This window comes from Oryzias melastigma, linkage group LG2 (assembly GCF_002922805.2).
Source record: "Oryzias melastigma strain HK-1 linkage group LG2, ASM292280v2, whole genome shotgun sequence".
NCBI lineage: Eukaryota > Metazoa > Chordata > Actinopteri > Beloniformes > Adrianichthyidae > Oryzias > Oryzias melastigma.
The window spans coordinates 14,177,731-14,189,297 of record NC_050513.1 but is presented as its reverse complement, the minus strand read 5'-3'; the positions used below and the strand labels follow the sequence as shown (position 1 = coordinate 14,189,297).

Sequence of the window (11,567 nt, the reverse complement as noted above, 5' to 3'; positions counted from 1 at the left end):
ATATATATATATATATATATATATATATATATATATATATATATATATATATATATATATATATATATATATATTCATTCCAGCCCTTTCATTGTATTTTGGAATCCTTTGTGGCCTCTAAGTGGAAAAGTTTGCCCATCCCTGGCGTAAACAGACCTTTTTTTTTGTCAAAGAGCCACCTCAGGGTGCCTTCAGATAACTGTGTGGCGACAGTTCTGGTCTGCATCGGAAGGGCGGTTGTCTGGACACCAATGGATCTCACAGATGGACTGACCACAGGTACAGCATCTTGAGACGTCCCCTTTACAAAACAGAGCCAAAGATAATCAGCGATATTCACGTTTCTCATCTGGTGTCAGCAATGGCACATAGAGGAAAAGTACTAAATAAATCAAAGCTAGCAAATCACTTCATCCCCGCCGCGTGCAGACGATTAGCATATCAAAACGCCCGTAATGACTTGCACTTTAGTGAGTTTAGGTTAAAAAAATAGTCATATTTTAGTTAATTTCAAAATGTGGCTTCTAAAAAACAACTATTATATCCAATACATAGTTCTAATGTATTATGTTATCAAGAAATTGTGCGGAAATCGATTTATACTGGACGACAGACGTAATGAAGCGTTTGTGTTGTAATCATGTATTCACACAATAACAGATAACAGAATACTAAGCGAAACGCGGCGCGTGTGGAAATGTAGCATTAGCTCGAGTATGATGAACTTACAGGCCTTCCCTCGTCATCGGGTTTGATTGTAGGAAGTGCTCCAGCTTTGAGGAGAAGTCTCTTGGCCAATCCACTTTGATACATGCCAAGGTTATCAAAACAGTCATCGGTGAAGTGGTAGTCACACAGAAAAGCTTGTAGTCTGGTCGGTGGCGTGTTCCCGATTAAAAACGTCCACCATTTCCGACGAGTAGGCTCGTCTTTGGGGAAGCTGAACAAGCACCTGTATCTCTCGCAGTCTAAAATACATTTTCTCGACTTAATAGACATCCTGTTACGCATTTTTTTTTTTAAGCGGGCCGTTATTACATCTGCAGATTATGTATAAGAGGGGCCGCTTTTTCACAGAGTTTATGCTAGAATGAGAACGTTTAGCTGATCGCTGCTAGCGGCACAGGCCAATCCTTCTGCGCATGTATAAGGATTACGTCACTTCCGCTTAAGCATTTCACCGATTTGAAAGTTCAATAAAGTTTATTGGGAAAAAAGTAATTTATCGGTCAGTTTTTTTTACACACTACAGAACAAAACATGGCTTGAAATTATAGAACAGAGCTTTTACATAATTACAATCAAACAGAAGGGGATTGCAACATTAAACAGAATCAATAAAAAAAAATAATAAAGCAATAATAATATTAAAAATAGAAATAAATCTGAGAAAAAGTGGGGCAAACAATAGAAGATCACTTAACTATAAATATGCGAGGGAAGTTTTTAGTCCATCGTATTTTTAGTTTTTATTTTTGGTTTCTTAATGAGCTTCAATGATTCTAAATACAACTTGAATTTGCTTATAAATATTCTAAATTTTGGGTGAGTTTTCATATATTTATATTTGTGGTTTACCGGTCAGAGTACACCATTTAGATTTTCTATTGAGATGTTCAAGATAATAATATCTTAAAATGCGTAGAACGATGAAGTTCTACGCAATTTAATAAATTTCTCTAAAAAAATAAAATAAAAAAAAGAAAGAAAAATGTCAAAACAAAAAAAAAGTATTATAACCACAACCAAGCTTCTGTTGACGGGTATGATTTAGTCAATCCACAAAAATCAAGGGCCATTCAAAGTTTATTAATCCTAAAGCACTATCGTCGGGTGAATTTCACCAAGCAAAAGAATTTACATTATCTTAATTTTTTTGTCTGAGTGAAGTCTCACATGTCCCAGGAATGAGTGGACCAAAGGCCAAGTGTACAGTCTCATAATTTATTTTTTCTTCTTAAATTCCTACTTTTTCAGTTATTTTCAAGCATGTTCTAAGGATTTTCCTATGCGTTTTTTCCCCACTTTGTTGCATAAAGCACAGTTTGAAATAAAAGCGAACACCACTAATTTATCATGTGTTGTCATACCTTGATCTATTTTTTACGAGAAATACTTTTTATTGGTTACTTTATACCGGGTAAAAATTACCCGTCAGAAGTGATAGAGTAACATATAGCGAAAGTGTTCTAGGGCTAAAAGGCCTATTTTATCCAAAGTCAAAGAAACTCTTTTAAAAATAATTAATAATATCGATCCGGTCTAATTCTATTCTAAGTTATATGATGAAAAAGTGGAACATTTGTTTTTCTCGTGTACACATTCCAAGATTTACTGGATAAACATTAGAAATTTGATTCATTTTCAACGTTATATTCTCCTTTTTTGTGCTCTAGATGTATTAACATTTATGCACAGTGTATATGATACATTCATAAATATTATTATTATTTTATTACTTAGCAAATATATTCATTGTTGTAAAAGAAGAGGTTGCAAACACTCTTTCCAGTTTTTATTTTAAAAAATTATTATACATCATTAATAACCATACAAACCTGGACAACAGCCAAAATAACCTTTCAACAAATCTCTACCTGGTTGTTTCCTTCCATCTATACATATATTTTTACTCATTTGTTTCTCTTCTTATCATATTTAATTTTGCTTCAAGTATTTTGTAATTGCAACCATCAAGAATTGAAACCTATATTCCCCCTAACATATTGAAACCTAAACCTATTTGTTTTTTGAGTCACTACAAACTTCCTGCTGTTTTTCTCTGTTTTAAACAAACTGTACTGGGACCTTTTGAAGACACAGAAAAAAACCTTATTTATTATATTACGTTTTAAAAATATAAATATATTGCTGCTGTCAATCAGCGTCAGGATTCTTCTTAAACTGTTCTTTATTCTTTGGTTCATTAACTCTCAGATCTATGATTGTCAGATTATTTCTATTAAGAGGGTTTTCCTCAGTATTGCTCTCAGCAGATTCATCAATGATTTAGAGTTATCTTCAACAAATGACTGACTCAGAGTCCTGAGAGGAAACATAAGAGAAGATCCCATCAGTGGAGGAGCAGCTGATCTGTTAGTGAAGCAGGATCAGAGCTGATGATGAGTGTTTCCTCTGCAGATGAAGGTAGAAGGTGTGTGTGAGCTGATCCAGAGGATCCAGTGAATCCAGCAGCATGGATCAGTGTGAGGACACACAGGAGGGAGCCCCTCCCTCTAAAAGCACTCTGTGTGGGGAAGATGAGAACCAGAGGAAAGCTCAGAGGTGAGATGAGCATCTTTAGCTGTCCATGACTCTTCTCAGCATTCACATCAACAACCTCCAGCTGTGTATCCTTCGGGAGTGACTCCCCAAAGGATTTACCCAACTTCAAAGGCAACAGTTTAGGAGTGGAACAGTGTTTATGAGGGTTAAACAGGGCAAGGTAAGTATATTTTTATTAAAAAACCTTCTTCTCTACAAAGACAATTCAAAGTGCTGTATTTAAAGAAGAAAAGAGACATTTAAAAAGAATATTAAAGTAGTGACCATTTAAAATAAAACGTTTCGAGAAAGTTGAAAAGAAATGAAATATTTTAAATTGATAGTAGGCTAATATTTTCAGCCTGTGTCCATCAGTGCTAACGACGTTATCAATGAACTAATTGAGTGACAAATCACTTTTATCCCGACTATAACACCATTATAAGCCACCCGAGCCCCAAACTTGCTGCAACTAGCGTGTGCTCCGGTGACAAAGCAAATCTACTGAAACAAGCCAAACTGGATTGTACACCCAGAAAGGTGTAACTCGCAGAACTTGAAGTTCATTATTGTAAAGTAAGCTGTGGTTTGTTCTCTTGATAGCTGCTTTTACAGGATCTGTTGTGGACTTTCATGCTATCCAAGACAAGTAATGCTTTTTATCTGTGAAGAAAAAAAAACAAAAAAAACACACCTCTGTCGCTTGCTGTCAGCCACTCATTGATTAGGCTTTCAAGCATTTGCTGTGTTGAGACTAAATCTTTTGATGGTATGATCTTCCTCAACCCATACAAATCTACAAATCAACTGCATCATTGTCTAAGCTGTAGGGTTCAAAGTACGCGATAAAAGTAGTGTTTTCAATTAAAAATACAGAGGTAATTTTAAAATAAGACAAAAACAAAGATTTAGGCCCCACATTCCAACGAGTTAAGATGGACATGACTATTTGCACATAGTTAAGGCTAAGTTTGGGTTACAATTAGGGTTAAAATACATGTGGGCGATGAAGCAATGTGCATTTTTGGCCGCATGTATTACGTGTCGCAAACAAGAATTTCCGTAATTTTTTGTGCTTGGTTGCTCATGAATACGTGCGAATAACATCTGCCTTTTAAGATAGAGGATAAACGCAAAAAGTAAAATAATAATACTTAGGTCATCAACTAAATTAATAAACCTGAGAGCATCACCCCACAATTTAATGGGGTACGAATTAGGGCTGGGAATCACTGGGTACCTCACGATATGATATGCGATACATGGCTCACGATATCGATAATATCGCGATACTGCGATAATTGGTAAAAATTCTCTCTAATAACTAGCATTATATAGAAGAAAATGTCTTTTGGGGAGAATATATCCCAATCTATCTTTTTTAACTTAAACAAATTCATTCATTCATCTTCTTGGCCGCTTCTTCCCTTTCGGGGTCGCGGGGGTGCCGGGGCCTATCCCGGCTACTGATAGGCGAAGGCGGGGCTCACCCTGGACAGGTAGCCAGTCTGTCTCAGGGCCTCAATCACACACACATTCACTCTCACATTCACACCTAGGGGCAATTTAGAGTCACCAATGAACCTATGAAGCATGTTTTTGGATGGTGGGAGGAAGCCAGAGTCCCCGGTGAAAACCCACGCATGCACGGGAGAACATGCAAACTCCACACAGAAAGGTCCCAAATCCCCCAGCCAGGATTCGAACCGGGGCCTTCACGCTGTGAGGCAAGAGCGCCAACCACTGCACCACCGTGCAGCCCCATTTTAGTGTCAAAACTATGCATTCAATTATCCTCGCTTCAGTGGTTAATGTTTATCACCAAGGATTCAGATGCAAACAAACTTAAAGAGTGTTTTTTGTCTTACCAAGAACAATATATCACTCATTAAATCCAAAATAATATATTAAAAGCTGTACGCTACATTACTACAGAGTACACAGAGTACACAGACCTTTTCTTCTTGCATAGAGCTTCCTCAGGGTGCCTTCAGATAACTGTGTGGCGATACTTCTGGTCTGCATCGGAAGGGCGGTTGTCTGGACACCAATGGATCTCACAGATGGACTGACCACAGGTACAGCATCTTGTAACGTCCCCTTTGCAAAACAGAGCCAAAGATAATCAGCGACATTCACTTTTCTCATCTGGTGTCAGCAATGGCACATAGAGGAAAAGTACTAAATAAATCAAAGCTAGCAAATCACTCCATCCCCACCGCATGCAGACTATTAGCATATCAAAACGCCAGTCGTAATATGCACTAGAGCAGGGGAGTCAAACTCAATCGCACAGGGGGTCAAAATCCAACACACAACTTAGGTCGCGGGCCGAATAGGATAAACATTTGTTAGACACTCTAAAACAAAGTTTTTTAAACTTTAATAAAATGGTAACTTTTCAACATAATTATGACCTTGATATAAAGCATTACATGTGATAATGCTAGTGCTGTAAGCTGAATTTGCCCACTGAAGATGATAGTTCTGATAGCTGAAAATGCTGAAACCAATAGCTGAAAACGTTGAAAATCATGGCCTAAATCTTTGCAGATAGAATCAGGGATGTTCCAGATTCAATTATAGATGAGACACAATCTGGTTTCATGAAAAATAGACACATTTGTAATAACATCAGACATGTCTTAGGTATTCTCAACTACTCAGAATTGATTTTGGATGATTCCTTTATTCTTTTTTTTAGACTTCTATAAAGCCTTTGATACTATTGAACATGATTTTATATTTCTCTCTCTTAAAAATTTGGCTTTGGTAACTTTTTATGTGACAGCATTAAAACTCTATATGCAAATGCTAACAGCTCTATAAAAATTAAAAATGGCACATCATCAAATGGCGTATACTTGTATAGCGCTTTCTACCCTCCTTCGAGGGCCCAAAGCGCTTCACAGTCACAGACCCATTCACACACACATTCACACACTGGTGGTGGCTCCGCTGCCGAACACTGGCGCCAACCTCCCACCAGAGGCAATTCGGGGTTCAGTGTCTTGCCCAAGGACACTTCAACACATGGGCGGGCAAAGCAGGAATCGAACCCGCTCGCTTCCGATCAGGAGTCGACCGCCCTATCACTGCGCCACGGCCGCCCCATCAAGACGTGGTATATGGCCAAATAAAACTGGTGCACACAAAATGTGTTGAGGTGAAAATTGGTTTAATCGACACATTTGCCTGGGAAGTTTGGAAAAACACCAGAAAGACTGACAAAAAAGATCAAAAGCATCTGGTTCCAAATTTACAAACAAAAAAAATTAATAAAAGAAGAGGAGAAACCAAATAAAGAAAAAAGTAACCTCTCATAGCAAGGGACAGGAGAGGAGAGGCTGTTGATTATAGTTCAGAAATTTGTTGGAATTATTATTATTTCCGAACTTATTTCTATGAAGATCAAAGAGGGATATTTGGTTATGTTTTATTTCACAAACAGTGTTTCTTATTTGATAAAAGGATTAAGAATGAAAGAAACTTTATTGATATCATATCATATATGTGGTCCGGCCCTTCCAACGAATTTTAGAAGTCCTTGTGGCCCACAGGTGGAAAAGTCTGCCCACCCCTGATCTGGTGCGTCAAGCACCGCCTCTGGCGGTTAGCAGGGATTAAATAGAACCGCCCCTTCATGGTATTCCTCAGTCACGAAGCGTTAATGTTGTCATCACGTATTCACACAGTAATGAAGACAACAAAATACTTCGCGAGGCAAAGTGTATGGAAATGTAGCGTTAGCTCGTATATAATTTACTTACGGGCCTGTCCTCTTCATCGGGTTTGATTGTAGGAATTGCTCCAGCTTTGAGGAGTAGTCTCTTGGCCAGTCCACTTTGATACATGCCAAGGTTATCAAAACAGTCATCGGTGAAGTGGCCGTCACAGACAAATAGTTGCTGGCTGGTCTGTCGCGTATTCCCGATTAAAAACTCCAACCATTTCCGATGAGAAGGCTCGTCTTTGGGGAAGCTGAACAAACACCTGTATCTCTCGCAACCAAAGAGGCATTTTCTCCACTTAAAAGACATCGTTTTACGTCAAAAAAAGAAAGAAAGAAAAAAGTTGTTGTTTTATCAGCAGATTTGGTAAAAGATGAGCCACTTCTTCTCAGAGTCGATGCTAAAATAAGAGCGTTTAGCTGATCGCTGCTAGCTCCGTGGAGGTTTGTTTATGTTAGCATTGAGGCGTTGCTAGCGGCACACAGACCCATCACTCTGCGCATGTGCAAAATTTACGTCACTTCCGCTAAAGCATTTTACAGCTTTACAGATCAGTGTTTAATTAGAGACTATTGATGGCTATTTATATATATATATATATATATATATATATATATATATATATATATATATATATATATATATATATATATATATATTTACAGTCTATGTGTTTAATACAGTTTATTGAAAAAGGGTAATTTACAGGTCAGAGTACACATTTAGATTTTCTCTTGAGATGTTCATGACAATAATAGCATCTTAGAATGCTTAGAACAATGAAGTTATATTTTTTTTGTTGAAATTACATACATTTTACTAAAAATTCAAATACAACCTGTCATAATTATAAAATTCTTCTTTAGACAGATTTAATTTAAAATCAATCCGCAATCATTACTCAAATGTTTCTTATCTTTTTTTAATTTTCTTATCTTTCTAAAAAAAAAAAAAAAAAAATTGCGATTTCCCCACTGTGGGACAATTAAAGGTTTTTTTCTGAACTTATCTTATCTTGTTTAAATCTATGCTAATTTAAATGATAAACCAATAGACCTTTTTTTCATGAACACATTCCAAGATTTACTGGATAGGCTAAACATTAGAAATTGGATTACTACTCAACTTCATATTTCCCATTATTGTGCCTGAGATGTATACAAATGTATATATTTATTTGTTCCTTTTTCAGTTAGAATGTACAATACATACAATCTATTAAGGAAGAACGGGAGTAGGATGAAGACAAAGTCTTATAAATCCCTACCCCACTCTTATTATTATTATTACATATAATACAAACATATGACTAAATGACTGGGCAAAATCAAAACAAACTCAAAATGAAATAAAAAAAATAATACAAATAGGAACACAACATTACATAATGGTGCATAAGAAATCAATAATTTTGTTTTTACATTTAAATTTAAAACAAACAATACGTAGGGTAGTTTTTACTTTAGGTACCTTAAAGTTATCATTTCTTCCACTATTTCCTTCATTTATGACAAAAATATTTTGCAAACTACATGGCAACATAACATTTTTGGCTTTAAACATTACCAGCAGTGTCTGGAGAGAACATAAATCTTCAAATTTCAGTATTCTTGATTTAAAAAATAGTCATATGCATTATTTATAATGATTTATTTGTAAAAATAAAAAAGGTTCTAGGTTTGACTCATAAGAATGAGCCCAGACTTCCAAACAATATGAAAAATATGGTAAAATCCACCAGAACTACAGACAATTACAGACAATGTATATGAATTATTCATAAATATTGTTATTATTATTTAATTACTCAGCAAATGTTTTATTAATTGTTGTAAATGATGAGGTTACAAATATTAATTTCTATGTTTTATAAAAATAAAAAAAAATATAGTATAGATCATTAATAATCATACAAACCTGGACAACTGCCCAAAAACCCTTTCAACAAATCTCTATTTTGTTATTGTTTGCCTCCTTCAATACATATATTTTTTACTTCTTTGTTTTTCTCCTCATCACATTTAATTTAGCTTATTTTGTAAATGTGGCCATCAAGAAAGAAGTAACTTCATATAAGGTGTGTTGTACATCCCCCATAATGTTATGTAATAACATTAATAACGGGAGTCGAACCCGCTCACTTCTGATGAGGAGTCGACCGCCCTACCACTGCACCACGTCCGTCTAGGTGAATTGACCTGACAGTGTCCTAAAGGCACTGCTCAAAAAAGGCACCGCCGTATCATTTCCGTTTCATATTCAGTATTGCTGCATCCGTAAATGCAAGAACTGGATATTAGATGTTGGCCAAGAAAAAAACAGTGCTCAGAATGCAAAAGCAGTCATGATACAACTGAAACTACTTCAGCTTCTGTACGTTTAGTTTGATGAATATTTTACAATTTCTCACCCAGATGTTCTGAATGTTCTGTTTCTTCAGTTGCATTTCTGGCAATTTCTGGATTTCTTCTGGTCAGATGGTCATTCATGAAAACGTCAATTCCCTCATTTTCTTTCCTCGTGAAATTAAAGCTAGTGTATGATATTAATGCGTTAACAGCAACAGTATTTAATGATCACTGTTCCATATATACATATGGAAAGGGGACCTTTACAAAAAAGCATTACACATAATAAATAAAACGTTTTAGAAAACACAAAAAAAAAATTACATGCAAAACTACTGAACTACATAACTTGGTTAAATACCAAACAGCACGTATTATTTTTAAAGCATTCACTAAATTCTTAACGATGAGTACACAAAACCTATTTCTAATCAAAGAGAAATCCCGCAATCTGATGGGTGAAAGAATTTTTAAAACTTACCATTAATAAGAGATACCAGAAAAAGTTTTCGTGTCTGTGTCAGGGGTATAATTATGGGACAGTATGGGTAATGAACAAAAGCAATGTTTAACTATTCATATCTTCAAAATTCTACAAAAAAAAAAAAAAAGTTTTAGTTACGGTATAGTATGAATGGAATTTAAGGACAACGCATTTAATCTGTGTGGAAGTGTTAGGTTTTCAATAATACTAAGAATGCTTGTGATAATGAAAGTGTTAATTTATTTATTATTATTTTCTTTGCTGACATGCTGATACATGAAAATGTGTTGTTAAATCAGATAAAGAAGTAAAAGGGGTGGGCTTTAACAAGCATGGCTTCAATCCACTCCGACAAACATGCCCAAATTTTGCTAGAAATGTTCTAATTCTTTTGTTTTTTATTGTATGCTTATTTTATTCTTATTTTATTTTTTATTTATTTTCAATTGTGTTTCCTTGCTTTTCCGTGTTATGGGCATGTAGGAAAAATAAAATCACAACACTATGATGATCTCTGGTTTATTAGACTCCTTTTTCCTAGAGTGAGGTGGCAGTTGTAGATGTTTTTGCATCAATAGAAATTCCTTTGATCTTGAGAAACGCTTCAACCTGTTGCTCTGCACGGCTCCTCTCCCAATATCTGATCCGGTGATTACCAGGCTACTCATTAAACTCTGTGGCGTTTAGGTCTGAGAGCTGGAAATGTCTGGAGATACTGAGAATTCATCATTATCCTCTGAATGCTGGATCTTCCTCCCAGAAAGTCTGAAGATCAGTGTTGCTCTTCATATCAAACACAGGAGCAAAAACATTTTTTAAATATGGATTTTTGTTCTGCATCCAGATTTATAAGAAAACCATAAAAAAGCATTTTTGCTTCAGTCTTCTTCACAGCTTCTGATTTCTAATGGATATTTGTGATCTCATCTGAGTGCTGAGTTCAGTAGCCAGAACTAGCCTTGAGAACAGCTTTACAACCTGCAGAGAACCAACAAACAGCAGAAACCCACAATATGGGAAAGACTCCAAACTTCTTACTGATGTTCACATCCACTTTATTTTTTGAAGTAAATATTGGGACATAACATTGAAAACCCAAAAAGAACATGTACATAAGAGCATGTAATAAAACATAAAAAAAAACATATACACAAGACAAACAAATCTGTTTCTTCATTTGCCTCTTTATTACATTTTTGGGAAAATAATGTTGGTTTGATGGCTTATTAACATTTTGGAATGGCCAAGAGAATTGCAGTTACAATAATAGAATCCATCCTCCAAAATACATCTTGTCTGATAATTGTGCACACAGTAAATATACAGGCTTCTAGAATAATATTTTGCAATGGTGCACCTCACTTTATTTCTTAGGTGCACCAGCACAAACATTTTGTGCACCTACCTTCTATACCTTTTTGCATTGGTCACAGCACTTTTACATGGTCACTTTTCATTATTATTTATTTATTTATTCATTACTTTTAAAGGTTTTATGATTAGTACAGTCAGTAACACTTCATAGAAAAGTTCTGAATGAAAACATCATTTGATAGCACCAGCATGTTTGGGTCAGCAGTGAGATTCATGTTTTTGCTTAATGGCTTCATATCAAATAACGGTCAAAATGAAGGACAAACGTAATCATACAATCACTCTTTGCTTCCTTTTAAAGGCACTTCATTTTAACTTTTTTTTTAATTACTTTTGTTTTTGGAAACATTTCCCTTTTCAAAATCG

The 11,567-nt window shown here is 35.4% G+C and overlaps 1 protein-coding gene across 3 annotated transcripts in view; it reads right to left on the bottom strand.

The window, feature by feature from the left end:
- LOC112145047 (zinc finger and SCAN domain-containing protein 21) overlaps nucleotides 1-7,550 on the bottom strand; it is a 17,776-nt gene extending 10,226 nt beyond the window's left edge. Inside the window, exons 1-3 of one of the 3 annotated variants that reach the window (XM_024270052.2) lie at nucleotides 7,035-7,550; nucleotides 5,220-5,364; nucleotides 157-301 (exon numbers count right to left, since the gene is read on the bottom strand). In XM_024270052.2, coding sequence (XP_024125820.1) covers nucleotides 157-301; nucleotides 5,220-5,234 — 160 coding nt within the window. In that variant the 5' untranslated portion in view covers nucleotides 5,235-5,364; nucleotides 7,035-7,550. Of the gene's footprint in view, nucleotides 1-156; nucleotides 302-729; nucleotides 1,904-5,219; nucleotides 5,365-7,034 lie in introns of those variants that run through there. The other 2 variants (XM_024270051.2, XM_024270050.2) reach the window with 2 other exon arrangements.
- Between the last annotated feature and the right edge of the window lie 4,017 nt (nucleotides 7,551-11,567).